This window comes from Bacillus rossius, chromosome 15 (assembly GCF_032445375.1).
Source record: "Bacillus rossius redtenbacheri isolate Brsri chromosome 15, Brsri_v3, whole genome shotgun sequence".
Taxonomy (NCBI): domain Eukaryota; kingdom Metazoa; phylum Arthropoda; class Insecta; order Phasmatodea; family Bacillidae; genus Bacillus; species Bacillus rossius.
The window spans coordinates 7,097,662-7,122,217 of NC_086342.1; the positions used below are offsets into that span (position 1 = coordinate 7,097,662).

Sequence of the window (24,556 nt, forward strand, 5' to 3'; positions counted from 1 at the left end):
TTTACAATGAATGAATATCGAAAAGTAGCTTTTGGTACTGAGAATTCTGGCTACTAATGTGTTTATCCTCAAATCTGATTCTATCAAATCGTAAATGTACACAAAGAAAATAAAAAGGTTCTTCATGGACGACTGATCTGTGACATATTTTATATCGTAGTGCCCAAACTTGTGTGCGTGTAAAATCGTTAATTGTTTAATGTTTTTGAATATTAAAGTTGGTTATTAAAAAGTTTCTCCTTTTTGGAAGACCCTGAAAACGATGGATATGTGAGTTATTAGTCCTTCAGAGTTTCAGATTGGTCAGAAACATCACAGTTTTAGCATGAACATAGTATTAAGCAAGAGTTAAACCCACAGCAAACTCTGATTGGGCTTGTTTTAATGCTCATAATGTACAATTGTAGCTAGATTGAATTTTTATTTATTTTTATTTTATTTTCTTAGCGCCCAATAGACTCAGTTGATGAGCAGTGGCTCTCTGAATATAGGGCTTGTCAACATGGTTACAAAATTTATGAAATACATGTATATTATTACATACACTATTTCTAATATATGTTCAATATATACATTAGCTAGCATAAAAGTTATATTACAAATTTCTAATAATAGATATTATGTTAAACAATTAAAATAAGTATTAATTAGCAGAGTTTGTTGAACATTAAATCAATTAAATCAATCTGTTATTTCTAGTCCTATTCACATTAGTCACCGTAGTTCACATAGTTAAAATTCACTCACTTGTACTATGTTATATACTATGAACTATCTATACAGACACCAGGGGTGCCCACAAGGGTGGGTAACGACGCAGACTGCGTCATTAAAATTTCAGGGGGGGGGGGCGGGGGGGGGGGGGGGTTAAAATACGAGAAAAATGTATATATTATTTACATAATTATAGCTTCTAATATGAAAATACGTTTCTGGAGCTTTGATAATTGAAAGGGATCTTGTAAATCAAATTGGCAACCGCGCACTTTCCTCAACAAAAGCAGTTTGGCATCTGTCGGTTCAGGATGGAAATATTACCTGATATGACCAAAATTATTATTATTAAAAAATCAGTTTTAATTAATGCAAAATGTGATAAAATATAATACTAAAAAATTATATTATAAAATAATTGAGTAAATCATTGAGAAAATGGCATAAAAAATTTCGGGGGGCGGTCACATCATTAGTTTGGGGGGGGGGGGGGTGAGTCATAGTGTTTAGGGGGGGTGGGCACCTCTGCAGACACAATTGAGCTTTACATTCATGCAATTATTGTTTACAAGACACTTCATAGAGCAGACTAAGGTATTACACGGAGTTCAACAGTTTTGTGCTTGAGAAAATCCTAATTTTGATTGTGGCGGGGTTTTTACTAACTGAACCAACTGTTGAAACAGTTTATTAATTATTTTAAATCTCACTAACTTAACAAACCCTTTAAAAATATATATTTTTTGTACTATTTTTAAATGCCACTTACCGTATCCAACCAATGATAATTTTCTTAAAAAAAAAAAAAAAAGGGGGGGGGGGAGAATTTTTAAGGTATTACATAAATTACTTTGGATATTCAAAATTCTAGGGTTACAGTCCATCACATTAACTAACATGTTAAAAAAGAAAAAAAAACAACCTTTTTTTCATTTATAAAGCTTCTTCTCTAACAAATTTTAAATTTTGATTCCTCTTTTTGCCCATCAATCACATGTTAATTCATTTGTCATTTTATCCCTTTATAATAATTTTAAATGTAGGAATTTTTTGCAAAAAGTTGAATTAAACATTGAAATAGTTTTTTTCTTGGTTACAATATTGCAATAAGTTTGTTTATGATCTGTACTTCTCCGCAAACTCGTGCATACAATTTTATTTAATTGGCAATGGGCCAGAAAATTTGTGGATTGGTTTCGTAACAGGCTTTACTCCAAAAATTTCTATGTTCATGCTATATCTGAAGTTTGGCCATAGTTTTATAAGTGCGAGACTCTTGAACCAATAGTAAACCTGATATTGACAAAGTACCTAATAATGTGAGAACCAGTTTATATTGTCTCACAGTACATAGCCTTGGAAGAGATAAGTCATTGAGGGAAATGTATAGAGTCGCATCTTTAACGTTAACTGCAGGAGTCTAGGGTGCTCATTTCTTGGCAAACGATGCCACAAGAAACTTAGCCTACCTTCGTAGTAGTCTTGTGTGCTTTTCCCATGGCAAACAATACCAGTGAAACATGTGTAACCCTGCAAGACTAAATCAGGGTGACTACAGATCATGAAAGTCATGAAACAGTAAAGCAACTGAAGGACTGGTCCCTATAAAGTCTTTAAATAAATAGCAGTGGTGCTGGAAGTCGCGAAACTTTAATTTCCAACATATTTTTCTAACTTTTTGTTTTTTGACACCTCACTTAAGTTCATACCCACATGTATGTGGAAATTATCTGAAAATGTTTTAGCTTTCTAACATAAAAATTATTACATTCCTGCAAACTGCAGAAATTTCTTATTGTATTTGTGCATGTTTGATATTGTTTGTATATATTTTTTTCAAAAACCTTTGGGGGGAAAAAACTTGTGGAAAAATCTTTATTAGAAGGTCATGAAAATGTTGTGTAATTGTTTCACTGGGTATTTGTAGACGTTCTGTATATTGTTATTGATTTCTGCTGCAAATGAGTGGAAACCTGGTGGCGAGCATTCCCCCTATTTCCCTCTCACTTTTCTCCTGAACTGCGTTACACTTCTAGCCAACACGCACTGCTCCTACAATACATTCCATTCCCCTATCATTCTCAAAATCATAGAATTCTCTTTCCCCTTTTTGTCTTTCTTCACTCCTTAAAGCCTTTACCAGTGTTATCCCTCCTACTTCTAGGCTTCCCCGTCGCAACTTGTATCCCCAGATCTCCCCACCCAGCACTTGGTACATCCTAACTAGCCTCTCCCTTCTGCCATCCGTCCTCTAGGCTCTCCCGCCCCATTTCCTTCGTCAGCTCTGTTGGTGCTGTTAGAACTCTCTCCCTTTACATCGCTATCAGTGCCTCTCCACCTTCCCTCCACCCACCCTTCACTCTCCACCACCGCTGTGTGTGGGTACCGCACCGCTGCTGTGTACTCCAGCTTGGGGGCGGGCCGTCGAGTGACCAAGTGCGGAACAGAAGGTAACAGCAGTGCTCTTTTCGCACGCAGTGAGGTGGAGTCGAGTGACGTCGGAGCGGAAGGCAGAGCAGCTCCTGGGAAGCGTCAGAGATCCCCGCCTGCTGATGAAGCTAGCAGCCAGAAGGTACAGTATGATGTGCCGACTGTACTAGTACACGTCCCGATCGCCCTCGACGTCGGTTGAGCTTTATTATCTTCACGAAACTGGTTCATATCGGTATATTTTTCTTCGTTAAAGTTGTGACTGTGTTAAGCTAGTCTGTGATGAATTTTCTTATGTACAAAGGCCAGATCTCGCGAAGGAGACTCCAGCACATGTAGGATGTGCTATTATGAGATCACCGTGGTGCTCTATGGTGGCTGAACCTCAACTTTTTCTGAGTGGGGAATTGGTAAACTTTGACGAACAATTTGTTACACATTCAAGGAGGGGGGGGGGGGGGGGGGACATAAAGCTAGTAGCGAACACTTAGAAACCAAAACTTAAGGTCTACCTTTAATTTTCAGTCTCTAAAGAATTGGAATTAATTGTCATTGTTAGGGACCTGATTACTCTGTGAATTGCAATAAAATCGAAATAACACAGGAAAGCATATCATAGCACTGTATAACTCCGAAATGCAGGTTTTATACACCATATAGCACCAAAATTCAATTAAAATCATGGAATTAAGTAGCATTTAACCAAAACTTAATGGAAATTATAAAAAATGTTTTTAATGATTGAAATTCAAGGAATATCATTATTTCCAGACAAAATTTATACCAAGGTGCATGGATCAGAAAAATTAATTTAATTTTTTTTATTGTGCATCTTTTATTGAATCACTTTGAAACCACAAATGCTCGCTAATTTAATTTTATTGTTCCGAATATATCTTATTTAGACGAATATAACACAAATTATTTTATCGTAAAAATGTAGCATATAAATTTTACCACTATTTTGGTTGAGTAAGTATTACAAAACAACTTTTAAAAATAAAAATAATATCACAGAAATCCTACATTTTAAAAGTGAGATTGGACAAAAAATAAAACCATAAAATCTCGTCTCTGGTCAATTGTGGGTGAATGCGACAACACAATCCTAAATAAACAGTCAGTGGAATGTAGCCTGGTTCAATAGGTCAAAGGCGGTGAATAGGAAAAAAAAAAAATGCACTCGCACGTGGGAACACTTGTGTTCTCGTCCCAGCCCAGTCGTTCAGTTCGGTTCTTCGTGGTTTTCCAAAATCACTCTAGGCAAATTTTGGGATGGATTTTAACCGTAGGTGTGGCAGATATTCTTTCCCCAGGGTCTCCGACATTCACATGTATTCATTCGTCTTAAATGGTGTCAGCGAGACATAACATCAGAATGGAACCAAAGAATTATTAAATTGTTTGGTATAAGGAAATAAACTTAGATTTCTTTTTAGCAGAAGCATCTAGCCCATTGCATAGCAAATGATCATCAGCAATGTTTTAGAAGTAGAGTATTGACGTTTTCCTTTAATCATCGGGTTGAGTAGTTTTTTGTTCGTTAGTGGGTGATCCCTGATTGTCTCACGGAGGGGGGTTCCCTCTTCTCCCGAACTGTTCCAGACGAGGCGCGCGCGTCGGGACAGCGGGACGCACATGATCTTCTCGCAGTACGAGGTGGTGCGGACCATCCTGGGCCACTTGCCGCGGGAGGACGTGCGGTCCGCCGCCCAGGTCTGCAGGTCCGTGCCGGTCCCGGGGACTCTCGCTCGGCGCCCGTCCGTCCGTCCGTCCGTCGTACAGTGTTCCGTATCACGTATCAGAGTTCATCCCTTCGTCCTGGTGCAGTGGCGTAGCCAGGATTTGTGTATGGGGGGTGTTAAGAAGCATGCCCCCCCCCCCCCCATATTAAAGCGGGGAGGTCCTGGGGTCCTCCCCCCGGGAAAATTTGGATTTTTAAGGTGTAAAATAGTGCTATTTTTAGCAGTTTAACTTCGGTACTTAAATTTAAATATTGTAATGGTAAATATTTTATTAATTTTTAATATGAAATTTGTTTGAGTGATGAATAAGAAATTAATTAAAGATTTGTAGCTAGGGAGGGGGGTATAACCCCTAAACCCCCACCCCCCTGGCTACGCCCCTGTCCGGGTGGCACCATTCCTTCATATATGGAGTCTGTGGTACACGATGCTGGCTGTTTTAATTTAGTACATTGAGAGATCCTGAAATAAAACAAAACATTGCAGTACAAACAAAATATTCAACTAACGATCATAATTCTTTTTTTTTTAATCACAAACTTTTGTTTATGTCCAGGATCTTTCGACGTACTAAACTATTAGCAGCAAGCATCACACACCACAGGATACAGGATGTGATGTGATGTGTGTTTGTTATTCTGGTGTAGGTTGTTGTTGTGGTGTGAATGTTGGAATATGTGTTTGTGTGTTTGTTTTGTGGTGTAGGGGTTATCGTTTTGTTGGTAGTTGTGGTGTGTGTGTGTGTGTGAGTGTTTTATTTTGTGGTGTGGATAGTTGATTGTGATGGTGTGTGTCTGTTATGTGTGTTTGTTTTGTGGTCTGGGTTGTTATTTTTGGTGTTGATGGTGTGTTTATTATTTGGGGTTTGTTGTTGTTTTTTTGTTGTTGGTGGTGTGTGTGTGTGTGTGTGAGTGATTGTTTTGTGAAGTGCATTTTCTGTTGGTGGTGGTGTGTGTGTGTGTGTGTATGATTTGTTGTGTGGGATGTTTTTGCTGGGTTGGGGGGGGGGGGGGTTGTTTGTTTTGTGGTGTGGTATGTTGTTGGTATGTGTTTGAATTGTTATTTGCACTGCATAAATTATTTTTTATAAACTCGTTTCTAAAGGTCTGTGTTTTCAGTATATTCAGTCATTTTTATCTCGGGTAAATTACAGTATATGACAGTCATTGGATAACAAGGATTAAAAATAAGTGATTTTGTTTTATGTAAAATTTTGTTGAAGTTAATTATTTTCTTTCTAGTGCTATATGGTTTATTAACGTGCATTTTTTTAAATTGTATGGTGAAATGACATACCTTTCTATGTTATTTCAATTCTGTAATAATAATAATAATTCACCACAAAATCTTGTCCCTACTAACGGTGTACTTCAGAATCTTCACTTGACTTTGACCCCAAGGGTGAGTGTTAGCTTTGAATACATATACTGTATAGAAGTCGCGAGTGGATAGGATTTACTTTACGTTTTTCAGGAGCGTATGATGAGCAGCTCGGGAACTAACTTTCACCGCTGCAGTGCGCTGCCGTAACGCCCTGTATCGTCTGAGGTTGTTATTTACACGTTAGAGCGCAGCGCTGTCGCCTGCTGTCATTCCCCGCACCCCGCACCTATCATTCACTGCAGCTCGAGGTCGTTCAACGGGAGGGGGAAGGGGTGTTTGAAGAGTTCGACACTTGTCCGCTAGGGACCACCACAAGTCGATGCCCTAGAGATGGTGGCGATTGCGGCGGTGAATTAACCAACTACCTCAAACCGTATTAGAAATTTTAACCTGGGCTGGCGACTTCTATACGGTATATATATTCAAAGGTGTTAGCCAATTGCAGGTAACGGTCACAGTAATTCAGTGTGGACCTTAAATGCAGGTACATTTTTTCCCCAGCACCTGGAACTCCGTCGCCAAGATCGTGCTGCAGTCGCGCATGAAGGCGGAGTGGGTGTTGGCGTCCACGTACCCGGCCTTGGAGACCTTCCTGAGGACACAGTTGGCCGGTGATCCGCGGCTGTGCTTGGTGTTCCTCATGAAAATGAAGAAAAGTTGTGAGTAAATTAAAGTTTTTATTGTTTGTTTTTTTTTTTGCTGGTGTTATGTGACTTTTTTGAATTTTAGTTTAAGAATACCAACCAACAGGGGCGCAACAACTAAATTTCCAAAGGGGGGCCAATATACCTTTTTATAAAGAATCATCGATCCCCCCTATTGAAGCGGGGGGTCCGGGTGGAAAATGGTGCTATTTAAGCAGTTTTATTATCTAAAAATTGATTACACAGCACTTTCTTTGCCCCCGTTTGCCCCCACTTCAAGGTTTCAGAGGGGGGGGGGGGGCAAAATACCCTTGCCCCCCCCCCCCCCCCCTGTTGTTGTGCCCCTGCCAACCAATTTGGTATCCCCTCCTCCCACTAGTTAAGGTGAATCACTCAAATGCCATTAATTTAAGTTTGGTGTTGATAAGCAATGTGTAGCAATTCTTTTAAAATATAGTTTGTTTATGGATGTCAATTAAATTTTTTTTTTCCTAAGCACATTTTCATTGTTTGAAAGAAACTAAATTTATTATAGTGTGTAAGAATTTTTTTTATTTTCTTTTTAATGTTACCTGTTTGTTTACCTTTTTTTTTTAAACTAGTTTAAATATAATATAATAATAGGTTTGTTTTTATTTTATCTCAGGGTTTTTCCATTTAATTTAATTTTGAAATATGGTAGATGTGGAAAGGAATTGCATATTATATTTTATATTAGTATCATTGAAGTTCTTTGATGCCATGCATTCCTTATTAATTCTCACGTAGTGGGTCCAAATATAATGTTAGTGCATTACACGTAGGACATAGAAATCATTTGCAGTCAATAATTTGTAAGTAGCCCTGGTGTTGCCAGCTGCGAAATGGTTCCAGCCGACGGGCCAGACGCAACTGTGTCGCAGTCGGGAAACAGGACGGATTTTCCCCCACCTTCTCGTTATGCCAGTGCCGTATTAGTAGAAACTTGAAAAAATAGAAATAGTTTTAATGCTAATTTTGGCATTTTCAACTGTAAAAATGCTAATTTTGGCATTTTAGATTGAAAACAGCTATTTATTATGCATTTTGACACATTTTCATGGAATTTTGTTGAATTCCTTCATTATATTACACACAAATGATAAAAGGGTATTTTTATCAATAAATTTTACATTATTTTTTACTATTTTTAGCTTAACTGGCATTATTTTTGTAGACACTACGTTTGTTTCGAATTCATCATTTTACCCCTTACTTTGAAAACTCAATTATGTTGACATGTTGGTAGTACTGCTTTTTTTTTTTTTAAGTTAGCCAACAAATTAAAGAAAATTGTCTGGTGGTTGTAAAAAATTTTTGGAATTATGTTAATACATTTAAAAGTTTTTTTATGTAGATAGTTTTGTAATATTTATAGAACGTTTAGTCATTTTTTAAGCTTCTTTTGATAATTCATTTATATCATGAAAACATAAGGGATATTCAATAATTTATTTAATTTTTTTTTTTTTTTTTTTTTTTTTTCACTGTGTGATTATAATGAAAAGAACACCCTGTGCTACTATTCACGTTAACATCTGCGTCTTGAAGTTTTCGGAGCACTTCTCTTTAAATATGGCTGTCGAAAATGCAAGCAAATGCTTTGCTGTGCCTTGCCTGGTTTAATAAACCCGGTGCTGCTTCGAAATGTGGTTTGCTGAACCTTTTTTGCACCTTTTCGTCGTTGCCTAGTCTGCAGACCACGTGCTGTGGTTTGTGGTACACGGATGTGCTCCTCCCGGATGTCCACAGTTAGTACTTTCGTACTAGATCTAGTACTTTTATAAGTTTTTTCAGTGGTCAATTACAGATCTAGTACTTTTTTTCTTTAATATAATATATTATTACAGTAGCTCCAATATGTTTTTATTATTAAGCGTGATTATTTTTTAAAAAAAAAACTATGGATGTGTGTGTGTGTGTTTGGTGTGTGATATATTTAAGTTAGAGCATTGCAATTTCATGATAACTTCCTGTATTTGTTAAAAAACCATAACAAATTATAATCTAGTACTTTTTTCTCGCCTTAGTTGGTACAAAGTATTTTTTTCCTTGTGGACCAGTGGTGGCGTGCCTGCGCAAGCACGTGGGCCCGGCGTGCGCGGTGGTGGAGGTTCAGGGCTCCGGCATCGTGGGCTCCCCCGCTGGCTCCTTGGAGGCGCGCGAGCTGGAAGGGCGCGGCCGGAAGGGCGGCATATCCGCCCTGCTGCTGCCCAGCGTGCCGGGCGTGGCCTGCCGGACCTTCAAGATCCCCGGACACGTCCTGGCGCAAGTCGACGAGGTAATCACGGTGGTCGGTGTGTTTTGATTGATAACGCAACTCCTGGCTTGTGTGCTAAAAGGTCCTGGGTTAAGTGTGTCTCCGGTGTGGTTTTGGGTTAAAATCAGGGGCGCAACAACTAAATTTCCAAGGGGGGGGGGGGGCCAATTTACCTTCTTTTTTTTTATAAAGAATCATCGATCCCCCCCCCTATTGAAGCGTGGGGGGAAGGGGGGGGGGTAGTCCGAGGGTCCCTCCTCCGGGAAAATTTTGTATTTCAAGGTGGAAAATAGTGCTATTTAAGCAGTTTTATTATCTAAAAATTTGATTACACAGCACTTTCTTTGCCCCCCGTTTGCCCCCACTTCAAGGTTTCAGAAAAGGGGGGGGGGGGAAATACCTTTCCCCCCCCCCCTCCCTGTTGTTGCGCCCCTGGTTGAAATGTAGGGTACTTAACCCTTAGCCGGAGACGTGAAAATATTTGACATATCTGGTGACGTGGTGCCCCTCAGACCCCAAAATGTTTTGTAGAAATTAACTGATTAGAAATTATTTTTGTTCCATGTAAAATTATTTAATGCATTTTTTATACTTATTAATTTAATTAAAAAATAAATTACTAAATAATTATTTACGAATTATAAAATACAATTTTTTCCATTGGTGCTTGCTCAAATAAATCTAAAAAATGCATATTTGTAATAATTGCTTTTTTTTTAAAAAAAAGCAGATGGTAGCCTAAAAGTTTTATTTGCTATTCAATATAGATATAGTAAACAAACAAAATATAGAAAACTTCTATGAATAATAAGACTTTTTCATAAAATCTACAACAGATAAATTTTCCCAAAAAAAAAAAAATAAATAAATAACTTTTTTCCCCCAAAAATTTTTTCCTTGCATAACCAATGCTTAAACCACAACAAAATATATAATCTAGCTAACTAGAAAGCACATGCATACTTATATATTTTGAAAATGGCATTTTTACATAAAAAAAATTAAAAATTTGAAAAAATTAAATTTGTACGAAAAGTCACTGTTTGCTCTGTAATCATCACACATTGCTTTTCCACACACACTTTGATCACTTAAGTCACTAAAAATATCTTTCAACCACTTAGAAATAGTTTCGTCATAATCTAAATCGCCCACACTTACACATGTTCGTTTAGAAGCCATTTTATCACTTCTGAGATAGAAACATAACTGGTGACGTGGTGCCACTACGACCCCAAGTTATCTTTGCGACCTGATATCTAGCGCCAGACAGCGTAAACAAATCTGACACTGCAGGAGGAGACTATGTGATATCCAAGCGAAAGGTAGATGGTACCACAAGCAAGTGCCTTGAACTGCACATAGATGGCAGCAAGTTAAAGTTTTGCTGGGGTCACGGAGACCCCACGTCTCCGGATAAGGGTTAAAACTCTATGAATAAGAACACACTAAGTTAAAATTTTACGTATTTATTAAAAAAAAAAAAAAAAAAAAAAAAATACTCAAGTCACATATAACGTATTTTGTTAGGTTAGGGCGTTAAGCATTTTCTCGAGCGAAGTCTTCACTGCTGAACATACTTCCTCGTCGACTCTAGCTGTCGTCACGTTGACTCCAATTACCGCTTCATTGTCTCCGGTTCCAACTGGTTCGTTGGTCACAGGCTCGGTCAGGAGCACAGGTATCCCATCTGACTGGTCAGCGTCACATTTTCGCTTTGAAAAATCATAAGTGTGAAACAGAAAAGACGAACGTAATCCTGCTGCCCCTTCCCCTCCTTCGGGTTTTTTTTTATTCTCTGGGCAGGACCATCTGCAATTTGGAAATTTTTTGATAATTTTGAAATAAGCTAACAATAAGCAGTTTGCAGCCACTAATTAAAAAAAAAATCCTTAAATAATTGGAACAGAATTTTTTTTTTGTATAGTATATAATATTTATAACCATTCATGTGAATATGTATTGCCATTTCACTAGTCCACGTGCTAGTATTTGTGAAAATATTACGTATTCACATACTCCTGCCATTCCAATTCAATATTTGTTTTGAACTAAAAAGAGAGAGAGAGATAGAGAGATAGATAGGTAGAGAAAGAGAGATAGATAGGTAGAGAGAGAGAGAGATAGATAGGTAGAGAGAGAGAGATAGATAGGTAGAGAGAGATAGATAGATATGTAGATAGATAGATAGATAGATAGATTGGATAGATAGATTAGATAAGATAGATGAGATAGATCGATCGATCCCCAAAGTGCTCAGATGATGTGTGCAGCGAACTGTCTCTGGTGGCAAACAACGCGCAGCGAGGTGTGTCGCGAGTTCAGTCAGGTTGGTTGTCTTGCAGGTGGACCTGACTCCGGAAGAGGTGCGAGCACGGACGTCCATCGACCCCACGGACGACGTCAAGTGCCTGCTGCTGTTCAGCGACTGCTGTTCCGCGTACATGAAGCGTCTGGCGCTGTCCGTGCGGAGAAGGTGACGAAGCTGGCTAGCAGTGCCCCTTGATGAATCCACTCACTTTCGGACTTATAACTAGGGACACCTGTATTTCGCGAATACATTTCGTGTCGAGGTATTTCACAAAATACTGTAGCTTTCCTCCTGCGATTATTGGCCGAGTTCGGTGAGAGGTGTCATCCCGCTCTTGACGGGGCCAATGAGAATGTGGTCATCGTACTGCTGCACCCTCACAATTTGCCATGACTCTTAGAAAAAGCTACAGTGTTTTGTGAAATACTTTGACATGAAATGAAATCGCGAAATACAGGTGTCCCTACTTATAACTTAAGATTTCTGTCAGTAGGAAGGAGGTTGAAATATGGAACTAGGTACGTGTCTCACGTCGTCATTTGCAAACTGTGTAAGACGGGCTACGTTTAAGTTGACTCTGTTAGCAGTCTTCGACTGGAACGATTGTGTGAAGACTTCTACAAAAAGTTTTACAACAGCTGGAATGCACTTAACTTTGATGGTTGATGGATTGAGGTTTTGTAGTGGTTATACACTTGACTTGATGGGTGTTGGTATAAGAGTTTGAGTTTTGAAAAGAATAATAAATAGTCAGTATTACATGAATAAGAAAAACTTAGATGTTATGCAAGTGCAAACAAATGTTACCACTTATCAAAATGAATGAGCATTTGAGATTGTGACATACTTAAAATACTTAAAATTCCACCTTTTAAACTAAGGAATCTAAGATAAATCATGGAATTCTTTTCCTTAAATTTTATGAAATGACCACAAAAATTGGCATTTAATTTTGTGCATTTAATTTTGTTCATTTTCGTTATCAGTTTCCCAGTTTCAGCATTAAAACATGAATTCAGTGATGGGTGGTGGAACTGTCAGATAGGTCTGTGTGAATACCGGTTTTTATGATGCAAAGAGAATATCAAATCGAATTGAATCGCAAATATTTTCTTGGCGAAGATGTATAAAAAGGTACTTTATAAAAATACAAGATCAAAATAAAATAATAATTTAACAATTGTAATGTTTGAACTGATTCAGTGATTAATCAATTGGGCCCTATATGTATCATCATTAAATAATAATTATAAAACAACCATGGATTATACTAATATTGAGCATTCATAAAACCAAAAAAGATTGCCACGTTTTGATATTTTTAAGTAACCAACTTTATTCAAGAAAAATGTAGACAAAACAAAAACAATATATTTTCAAGAGCACATCTTAGTCCTTTGATATTTCTGTGCTGACACCACAGTAAAGTAAACTCTTAAGTGCTGCTCTCAAAATGTTTTATTTTGCGACAAACAAGTGTCGTGTTCACACATTTGAGATCAAAAGTCATTTCTGTGCTGTAAAAGAATAAAAACACCAGTAAAGTAAATTTTTAAGTGTTGCTCTCAAAATGTTTTGTTTTTGCAACAGACAAGTGTTGTGAGACCAAAAGTCACGCTCGAATGGTCAGTCCAGTCACGGTCTTCGTTCTTGCAGGCAGGCCAATGAGTTTGTTCTGGCCGGGGGTCTGTGCTCGATGTCGTGTCGGACGATAGCTGGCGTGGCCCTGGCGGGCCCCAACGTGGTCGCTGCCTCCATGCTCCTGCCGTCCGACGTCATGAAGACGTCCGCAGCCGAGAAGTATTTCCAAGAAGTGAGTTCTGTTGGTCAAGCCATGCAAATTGAACATTCCTGTGCGATTTTTTTAGAAGTGAAGTTACAGTAGAGTCTTGATTAACCAAGGGTCCGTATTATCTGAGCCGAACTAGAGCGCCATTACCAGCAGAGACTTGAGAAACATAAGAGTTAGGACGTAGAAAATGATTTTACTGTTGTTGAAAGCCAAAATAAAATTAACCTAAAAGATTCCATACTGGTTGGGCAAATCATGGAAGTGACGTGAAAGAATCTACGCGGAAGGAAAGCTGAAATAACGTCACCCTGAAAAATGATACCACTAGACCGGGGTCGGGAGACTGCCGCTCTTTTCATGTGATTTTACAGTTCTACAACTCACTGCGTTGTCACAGCCCAAAAAAAAATGCCAAAAAAAATCTAACGGCCCAATCACAACGCATGTCCTCAACCTAAGTGCTCGCACCTTACCATCGCACGCCCGCCACCACACTCGCCAGTTGCTTTTTTATTTTAATAATTATGTAGGTAATTAAAATAATTAGGTATTCTTATTTTATTAGTACAACTATATTAATGAGTACCATATTATTTTACATTTACTTTTTTTTCTCTTTTTTCCGAAATACTCTTCATTTTTAGACTTTTTGTTGAATTCGTGAATAAAATAATTATTTTTTTTTTCATCTTAAAATTCAATGTAGATACAGAGAGAAAATACGTGTTGCGGCCTTCTTAAGATTGGAGAATCTGTTTGCTTAATAGTTGGCTCATCTCGCTAGAAAGTCTGCCGACCCCTGGTCCAGATAAACTGAAAAGCAAGACAATTTTCTTATATCTGTGTTATCCATGATATTCCTATCCGAGGTAGCAGCGGTCCACATTAACTAAGTGAATCAAGACTACTGTAATTCGATTTCATGGTTTTTACCTGTGTGTGTAGAAACTAGTGATGGGCCGAGACTCGAAAATTCGAGTCGAGTCGAGCGAGTAGCATCGGCTCGGCTCGGCTCGGCATTCCAGTTTATTTTACTCGACGGGGCGAAAATCGAAAGGAAATTCGGGAAAAACTCGATGATAAAATATAATAAAATTGAATTACAATTCTTAATATCTCCTTACGTGACTTTGGCAGACACTAAAAATTACGTACGTAAGACCGAAACACGTACTTACAAACAATGACGACAGCCATATTATTTATATTTTAGTTTTACATATTGCCAACTTAACAGATGTGACCACATAGCAAAGAAGACGAACACATTTTTAATAAACAAAACACGAATTAAATTTTATAATCATAATATCGGCAGAAATATGACATTTTTTAGTAAATACGTGCTACAGTCGGCGCAACGTTACAATAATAAATTAACTGTAGCGTTATATTTGTGTTACAGAGCGCATGTTTGGGACTGATACGCCACCAATCACGAAATGGCATTTTAAAAAAAACTTTGTCTAATGGCTCCACTAATTTTAGGAAGTGTAGGTTGGCGAACATGAATTTTTTTTCCGTGTTTGTTTACACTATTACGTTTGGCGAGATTGCATTTTGTATAATTGTTTGCTATCCAAGTTAAGTGGCAAGTTAAAATTAATTATGAAGTATAAAGTATTTTATAAAGTGTAACTATTCAATGCAAATACAAAAGCATGGAATGGTTGGAAGTGCCAGCTTGCGATTGGCCGGCAACGTAACGGCGTTAGTGTTGTAGCAATAATCTTTAAATGTATTATATTTGTTATGGGAACGTTTATTGTAATGTTGCGCCAATTGTAGCACGGCCTTACACTTCCCATAAGTGAAAGTTTTCAAAAATGTTCTAATGATTGTGTGAAACTTAACCTAACCTTTGCGCCAACAAGCCTAAATTATATTCATTGTTTTTTATTGACTCGTGAATGATGCAGGCCGCAGCTAACTCGTTCGGTCCAAAATAAGGTAAATATGTAGTTGAGCGGTATTTGCGAAAAAACATTTTTAAAATCTGAAAATACTTTTATTATATGCTCTTTAAATTACTCTTTTCATTAAAGCCGGCGGAGATAAGAAATTCCAAATACTTTAGGAGATATTGCGGTTCTTAATTTTGCTATAGAAGATGTGTGTAATCATTCGACCATCGCCATTTTTGTTATTTAGCCGTGTGTTCGTGAATGCCTAATTAATTAAAATGGTTGATTAGGTGAGGTCAGTTACATTATAAATACTTTGAAACTAAGGTGACATTAAAAATAATGTGAATTGTATTTTAAATATTTGTGACTGTGACCTTAAAATATTACTTATAGTTATATGCTTTCCATAAAAATATTTTTAAATATGTACTGCTAGGAATATATTTTCATTATGTTTTGTAGGCTGATACCACAGTCTTTAATATTCTCTTTTATAGGTGGTATAAAATAATCAAAATGATTACTGTACAATATTTTAATTTTTTACAGTTTCATTTTTTGCTTTTTTGAAATTGATTTAATTTACCATGTCAATAGTTAACTGCACAATTGGAACAGTTTTTTTATAACTATTAACATATTTTTCAATTTTTATAATGAGTTAATGTACTGTGATTAGTAATGTAACTAGTAGTATGATGCTCTACAGAATACCTCAATTATTGAATTGTATTATATCAGTTAAGAATTTATTCTAAATGAATTATTATTATTAATACTTGTATTTTAAATATATTTGATTAAGTGGGCCATGATATAACAAGACAACCATCTAAGGACTCTTAGCAATAATGTGCAAATATTCAAGCTCGACTTAAGTGTCAAAGATTCAAATAACAATTCAGACTCGAATCGACTCGACTTGAATTTATGATCTACAAACTCGACTCGAATCGACTCAAACTAATTATTGTAAAATTCGACTCGACTCGACTCGACTTAAAAATTTGCAGGTTCGTACATCTCTAGTAGAAAGTAGAAACCTACAGAAAATATATGAGAAAATTATTTGCTGGATCGGTAAGTTCATATACGAATTCAAGCAGTCTTTTAAAGGTGGTCTAAGACTCTGGTTATTCCATGTATCGTATTTTTATATCTTGAGTGAATTTCAATTATAAGTTGTCACGTGATTTTTGTTCGTGAGAATGTAACTTGTGTACTAATGATTTATTTCATTTTTCCAGTTCCGAAGGGACACCAAAGACATTGACGCCAAGCAGACGGTTGGCTTGATGTTTGCGTGCGTGGGAAGGGGCAAGTCGATGTACAACGAGCCCAACGTCGAGGCGAGCCTGTTCAGGAAGTACTTTCCTTCCACGCCGCTCGTCGGGTTTTTCGGGTTCGGGGAGATAGGTGCTGACTTTGTACCAGGTAAGTCATTGCAATTTTTTTTTTGGATTTCTCGACAAGCTATACCTTAAACTCTTGTTCATTTGAGCAGCTCAAGTGATTAAACTGCAATTTCACTAGATAGTGAGGGGCTTAGAACATATTGGTGTAGGTCAAGAAATTTTGTAGCTTCGAGTTAGTGACATATTTTGCTTCTGAAATGTTAAAATTATAAATCTGCAAAATTCTCAACCTACACCACTATGTTTCAGAAGCCTTTAAGTAACACAAAGAAATAATATTTTGGCTATACCAAGAGTAGAGTTAAGGTATTCTTAATGTCATAGCAACCAATAACAAGTGAGATTGGCTCGGGCAAGCATAGTTGTGTTAAATTATAAGTCTTTGCTGCAGGTCATTGGGCTTGTAAAATTTTTCCAATCTCCAAAAAAAATGAAGTAAATGACGTACCACATTCTAGAACAGAGCAGGATCAGTGTAGACGGTACAGTCGTGCCCGATATGCAAGTCTGTAGGCCTGTGCGAGTCCTGGTTTTATGATGCAAAGTGAATTTAGAATCGAATGTTAAAAATATTCATGAAGTTGAATCAGGTTGCAAATATTGTTCTCTGTGAAGCTGAATCACACTTACTTTATAAAATACAGGATTGAAGTAAAAAAAAAAAAAAAAAAAATTGTGTAACATTTAAAATAAAATTTAATAAAATAAAAAATTTTATGCAAGTTTTCTTGGAAAATATTCTTTTTTTTTTTAGGTGTAATGTGCTTGTTCTAAATGAGAAAAAATTTTTTTATTTAAATTTGATTTAGATGTTGTGCAAAAAAAATTGTAATTAAATTTAGTACGAGTTTGGTTAATGGAAACCTCGTTATTGCAAAGTGACAAAATTAAGGTGCCTCCAGGTTTGTATTATTGAGGTTTGAATGTAGTATTAAAATTAAACTTATGTTAACAAGGGGTTTCGACTGTTACATCATCAATCCCAACATGAGTCGCTTCCTGTGTAACTTGTTCCAGGCGTTGTTACAGATCAGCCAACATTGAAATATCACAAATTTATATGTAATTCCAGAGTAAAGTTACCCCCTAATTTCCCCTTCCTTGCAACTGCCAATAACTCTCTAATAGTTAAACTCTGATCGTAATCATTCTTTCTCCTAGTAAATTTCGTTTTGTGTGCCTACAGATGGAAGGGAGGCACGAAGCGTAACTGACGAATACTACGACGAGTATTTTCGTGATTATTGCACTGTGTTTGTGTACCTGGCCTTCACGTAAGCACTGTCGTATGAAGCAGATGTTGAGGCGTCTGCTGTTGTAATTGACTGCACTCCAAGACGTGCAGCTGTGATGGATGTGCGGGGGTTCTTACTACCAAGTGTTGCGTATGTTTGCTGACGTGATTCGACCAAAAAACAATTAACATATAAATCGATTTTCCCCAGCTCAATAAATAGGAGAGTTGCTGAAGGAAATGGAATTGGAATACTTTTCTTAAAGTTTTGGGTTTATATATATATTATATTTTTTTAATTTTTAAAGTGTTTTAATTTTGTCTGAGAAGAGCAGGGCAAAAATTTTTGAAAGCATTAATTTATTTTAGAGATATAAAATTATTTTTAGTTCTTTAGGTGGAAGACCAGTCATTGGAATATTTATGCTATTCAATATTTTTTGTAATTGAATGTGTTGATAATTCATTACAAAAATATATTTTTACACTATTCCTCCCATGTATGCTTACTTGTCATATCTCTTCTTAATTATAAATTTCCCTGTGTTTTAAGCCATTTTCCTGTTTTCTCATAAATTCTTCAGCAGTATATTTTTTTCCACCTATTACTCTTCCTTCTATGTATTTTCTAATATATTTTCCTGGCCCTTTGAAAGTTTTGGAATAGATTCCACCTTATTAAGTTATTATATTACTTATTTAATGTACGTATTTATATATATAAAACTATGGGTTGGATTCAAATGGGGAAAAAAATATATTGAATCTCCCTTAAAGCCAAATCTATGTCTCGAAGATAAGAAATAAAGTAATTTGAAAGAAATATAAAATATGTATTTACTATTGTGTTAAAAAATTCAAATTTAAATGCTTGTTTCATAAGTTAAGTTTCACAAATCAAGTATAATGTAATTTTATTTACATAATTACATATTAAAAATAAAAGTACAATATTTTTTGGCACAGAACTAGGATAGCTAAAAAGAAAGAAAAATAAATTGACCTAATAAACTTTATAGTTGTCAGCACTGAATTTACCTGTTACTTTTTTTCCAATAGGTATTTTTCTTTGAATCTTTTATTAAAATCTCACATTTTTATTACTAATATTTTGATGATTATGAAGGTTTTAGGATTCGACCGGCCCATCTATATATGGTTTTATTTGTTATTCATTGCATGTGCTTTGTAAATTGTTTTGTTCAGTTTTCTGTGATAAATATTTTATTAAAAAAATGAAACTAAGAATGTATAAAACTGTTTCCATACGCTGTACTACCATACAACTCAATGTAGCTTCAATTTCTTGTGTACATTGTGAAAGATTATATTTATAGTAAAAGTTTTTGAATATGTGTAGTCTTTTTAATTGGATCTTATCTTCCTAAAAATATGCATCTTGGTCCACCCCTGACAGATCTCAAATTAAACTTGATATTATTCTTTCTTAGTATTACACTACCTACAGTACAATTTTCAACACTAATACTTAATCCATTTTAAGTAGATATATTATGTATTTTAAATTTTCTGGGTTAAGCCCTTCCCAAACCAAAATCCTGGTTCCATCACTGGTGGCCAGTGATATTCATTTTAGGAGTAATGATTGAAAGGGGTAGCAGTAATATATATTTGTTATTGATCGGACAATCCAGGTCAGTCTTTATATCGGGTCGTCAATCATCTACGGTATATGTAATCCCTTATCTGCAAGGCGTGCTACCATCTCTAATGACCTCGCTTTCAACCAGACGTTAAATATGAAATTTAAAAAAACCAAGCATGCCATACTTATGTTATAAGCAGTTCATTAAAAAGCATAGTTATTTATTATTAATTAAGTTTGTAGTAATGGTTGAAACTATTTTTAAAAAAAAATCCAAGGTAAATAATCTTGCAATATATGTATTTATAAACAATTGAATAAACAATATAAAATAGTAATCAGCATTATAACAAGTTGTGCAAAAAGCCCAATATATCACAGTGTCACTTCACATCCGTTGTAAAACAGTGCTGTGTTAAATTAATAAATATTCAGTGTGTTGAGCACTGGAAAATACAAATACACCGCTAAGTATCTGCTCTACACAGTGATTCATGATATATTTCATTCTACTAACCTAGTTAATACACAAAAATTTCTTTTTGTTTAGAAATATTTTGGGTATTGGTAACTTTATACCACCAGCATTGTGATGTTTTAATTCACATACATAAATATAAAAACTTAAACTAAAGATATAAAATTGGACATACAAACTGTATTTTTGTATGTATAATAAAAATTAATACAAATAAAAAACATAATTCTTTATGAATTATAAGTGTCTTGTGATTAAATTCAGTGAATTAGTAAATACACTTGTAATAGCTAAGAACCATCTACTTTTGTCAGTTCGCTACATACCTAGATGTAGCATATATTCTAGATGTTGCAGGAACTCCGCACAAATTTTTGTACTTTATTTTTAGCTTAGCAAACAAAATTTTCTACTGTTGTAATATACAAACATACAAAATATTTTGGTTTACATGTAAGAATAAAAAAAATTTCAGTCAACAATAATTGTAAGCATTCTTATGATAAGTAATGATTTTCCAGATACATACAGTGCTTTGCGTATAAAAGCAGCTTTAAATATATGTATGTAGATACTTTTCTTTAAAATCTAAGATAAAACAGTTCTCATTTAAAAAGTAAAAAAAAAAATAAAAATAATGTATATAAAAATGTTCAAAACTTCAACAATGTTCAGCAAATGTGACCAACAAATTTTTTTTCATTGAGAATTTAAGCTTCATTAACTAAAAATTTCGAGAATATTTCGGTTTATTTCCTAGCTAGTTAGTATTTTTTTTTTTCTCTCTGTGAAAAGTTAAAGAAATTGCTACTACTGTACAGGTACAGTTTTTTTACCCCCCATCCCTAATACAAGGGCAATGTTGTATCGGGTGTTTCGAAAAGTTGATCTCGCTGCCAATTGCAATTGGAGTTCGCGGCTGCCGGCTGTTCACGCACGATCGTGCCAGTCACTCCGACGTGCGGGCTGGGAGTGAAAGGGGGGGGGGGGGGGGTGATGAGTGCGTGCGTGCGCGAGTGCCGAAGAGAGGTTTCCGTGCGCTCGGTCGGCGGTCTCGCTCAGTCGACCTCCAGCTGCCGGAAGCTGCCCGCCACGCCGGCCAGTTCGTCCTCCAGGTCCGTCACGAACTTGGTTTTCTGGTCGACCTCCATCTCCATCTCGTCCAGCGCCTTTATGGCCTCTCGTCTCTCCTCCAGCTTCAGCAGAAACTTGTCTGGGGAAAAACCATCCGGGGGGGGAAAAATCGTCAGCTGAGATAATTAAAAACGTTTGTACAGCAAATACAAAAAAAAAAGCAAAAAAAATGGCCGCCTCACGAATTAGAAGTGAAACTTAAAGTTTGACATTACACATTATTCTACGTTTAGCGATGTCAAAGCATCAATAGCGGAACGTGTAATTCGTACTATAAACAATAAACTGTATACTCTGTTCAAAGAGTTGCAAGAATAAGAATATGATAATTCGCGCAAGTCTTCATTAATTACCCTTTGATGCCGTAACTTCCGCTACCAGCTGCAAATAAGTTTCGTCTCAAAAATTTCAAAACATTTGCCTGTCAGAACCATGCTTTCAAAAATCTTAGCCATGTTAACTCGAGCAGAGAATAAGTTTACTCTCTACAGGTTTAGAAAAGAAAAACTGCCGAGTAGTTTACTCACATTCTGTATCACCTCATGTTTAGCCCTGCGTAATTGTAGGGTAAGTTGATTAAATATTGTAAAAATTCTCTTGGGTACAATCAGTTTATAAGTGGTTTTCTTGAGTGGCACTTACCTATCATTTCACTCAGGGGCATTTCTCCACCGTATTCTTTTGGCAGAATTTTTATGTTTACAATCTTTTGTAGCTCTTCAGTATTTGATATCAACTGGAAAAAAAAAATCCACTTGTTACTTACAAAACAATTTCCTATTAATTTGCTAACTTATTGCTATCAGACATGGTAAAATAAATGACTATGTTTTAATAAGTTTGTAAAACTAGATGTGGGGCACAAGTTTTCGGCCTGTAAAAGTAATTTTAGTAAAACTTTCCTACCTTAATCCTTGATTTAAGTTTTTCGTTCAGCAGGGTGACAAAGAACTCCATGAACTTGCTGGCGTAATGAGGGAGGTTTAGGAAGGTAGACGATTTGTGCCTCATGGGTGTAGATTTCTGAAAATAAAGACAATTTTGACTTTATTAAAAATGAATTGCAGTATTATCCGTGACCCGATTAAACGGGCATTCGGTTAACTGTATTTTCAATTAAAAATTAAAAACCAAGCCCACAAAGTGTATTTCATTAGGGAAGGGACAAGAAAGGAGTGAAACTAAAAACTGTGTATTAAAAGTAGAAACGAACGGAGAATGAAACCGACTAGAATTGCTCTTGAGAAGAAATATTAGTCCGGTTTGTTGATTAAGGCAAGTTATTCGTTAAATAGCACGTAGCTATGCCTATCAAATTGTAAATATAATTCATATTTTTCAATGAAAACTGTGTCCTTTTAGGTCATTACATTACAAATAACTTCATACATATAAAAATGAATAATTAGTGTCATTAATAGTTGTGCATTTGTTTTGTATAAATTACTTGCAAAATTTTGCTGTACTCTATAACCTAAATACATTTGAATTTGATTATCCATGATTTTCGCTTATCCTTGCTGACGTTCCCCCCCCCCCCCCCCCCATCATTTATCCCAGTTAATCAAGGTTCTACTGTGTTTTAATAATGAATAATAAAGTAAGTTCCAAATTCATTAAAATTATGTATTACTGTTTTATTTACAGGGTGATTTTTTTTTTGTCCTGTGTTACGAGTTGTGGGTGAATTTTGCTCAGAATATAAACTGAAACAATTTGAGCAATCATGCACTGTGTGATAAAATCTTGATCATGCCAGTGGAATGTGTCTACAAGAGGTGTCTGTAAAACACTAAGCATTTGAACTTGTTAGGTACTTCTATTTTAACCTAGTGTGGGGTTAATAGTTCTCTGAAACATCTAAAAGAAAAAAAGAATGGCAGAGATTAAGAGTACATTGTTATGCCTGTAAAAGTTTACTTACAAGGTAGTTGAGAGAAACTCATGGCCCGGGGGGGGAGGAGCAAATATTTTGTCATACCCCCACTTAATGAACTTAATGAATATACAACTTTTAAAAAAAAATCTAAAGACTGTAAACGTTACCACTGTCATACATGTTTAAGTGATCTGCATGTACTGCATAACTTGTAAGATTTCCAGTTAATTATTTTATGGATAAGACTTGTAATTTTTGTCCTACTATCAGGATGAACTCTGACAGTAAAAAAAAAAAAATCTGGAAACACAATTGGGCCCCTGGGCATTTTTTAAAACCAATTCCCCCCCCCCCCTCCCCCCCCCCCATCTACGTCTTTGGTGGCTGCTCATTTACATAAGTTTATGCAAAAAACATTTGTCAACGGTTTACTTCTTAGTTACTATGTACCACCATGTGACATGAATGGAACCACTGAATTAAAGTTTTTTGTCTCGACGTTTGAGATCATTAGCGATGAATGAATAGTGGAACACCTACTGGCTCACGGCAACGTCGTTTACATTCCCATCCCCCACTTGTGTAAAAAGAAAAAAATTACGCTTAATGTCCTTGACGGGAATCGAACCAGGTGGGAGGCGAGTGATCTAACCACTCTTTTAACGTTAATACCCCGTCCTCCATTGTGGTCGAGTGGTAAGATTCACTTATCTGCGCTCCCACCCAGGTTGACCAGAGTTAGATTCCTGGCAGGGCGGAGCCAGAGATACAGTATGTCCATGAAAGAATGTCCCAGTTATAAATTTACAATAATATCAACTGTAAGCATTGTAGAGTTTTTGTTGAAGGTCACAATTGAAGAAATAACTCAAACCATTTTAGATAAGCGCATGCTTGAGAACTGCTATGTTTTCTCACTTGCAGCACCACCTACGCAAAAAAGGCGATAAGTAGAGGGTGAAATTGTAAACTCGTATTTCCAACAGGATGAAGCCCCCTCCTCATTCAAATCTCTTTGCGCGAGAGTGGTTGAATGTAGAAGTCTCTGTCCATTGGATTGGTGGTAATGGTCAAGACGGCAGATCTCTTTTTCGCTGGCCTCCAAGTTCACCTGACATAAGGCCATGCAATTTTTTTTCCTTTGGGGCTTTATAAAAGATCATGTCTATGTTCTGCCGCTACGTAACGATTTGCCGGAGTTGAGATCCAGAATTGAAGAGGCTATTGCTTCCGGACTTGTTAACCAAAGTGTGGGAAGAATTGGACTTTATGTTGGGTGTGTGACGTACAACTAAAGGGTGCAGATGTTGAACATTTGTAAGAAAAAACTATATTAGTTTACCTTTAATTTGAGTATCATTTGTAAATAGTCTAAATTAAACTGTTATAATATACCATTGAAATTTGGGACATCCTTTCATGGACTCCCTGTATTTTACAAATGGGAAACGTGCCAGAGGTTGCAAAGAATTATCTTTTTGTTTCGTCAGGGTGTTCCCGTTCCCCATGACCAGAGACCTGGAAATTTCGCGGATTCGTTTGGTCGCAAGCTAGAATGCAAACCTTCACACTCTCGCACTGTGTTCGTGATTGGCGCGCAGTTGTT

The 24,556-nt window shown here is 36.4% G+C and overlaps 2 protein-coding genes across 2 annotated transcripts in view; one reads left to right on the forward strand and one right to left on the reverse strand.

Moving 5' to 3' along the window:
• LOC134539211 (F-box only protein 22-like) lies at nucleotides 1-19,208 on the forward strand. Its single transcript, XM_063380998.1, has 9 exons — nucleotides 1-270; nucleotides 3,193-3,286; nucleotides 4,750-4,868; nucleotides 6,774-6,931; nucleotides 8,998-9,215; nucleotides 11,540-11,670; nucleotides 13,162-13,318; nucleotides 16,452-16,638; nucleotides 17,806-19,208. Exons 1-9 carry the CDS (start codon nucleotides 263-265, stop codon nucleotides 17,895-17,897), a joined length of 1,164 nt encoding a protein of 387 aa, XP_063237068.1. The 5' UTR covers nucleotides 1-262; the 3' UTR covers nucleotides 17,898-19,208.
• LOC134539629 (uncharacterized) overlaps nucleotides 18,813-24,556 on the reverse strand; it is a 19,223-nt gene continuing 13,479 nt past the window's right edge. Inside the window, exons 5-7 of the mRNA XM_063381814.1 lie at nucleotides 21,978-22,116; nucleotides 21,714-21,807; nucleotides 18,813-21,150 (exon numbers count right to left, since the gene is read on the reverse strand). Of these exons, the coding sequence (XP_063237884.1) occupies nucleotides 20,996-21,150; nucleotides 21,714-21,807; nucleotides 21,978-22,116 (388 nt within the window). The 3' untranslated portion in view covers nucleotides 18,813-20,995. The remainder of the gene's footprint in view (nucleotides 21,151-21,713; nucleotides 21,808-21,977; nucleotides 22,117-24,556) is intronic.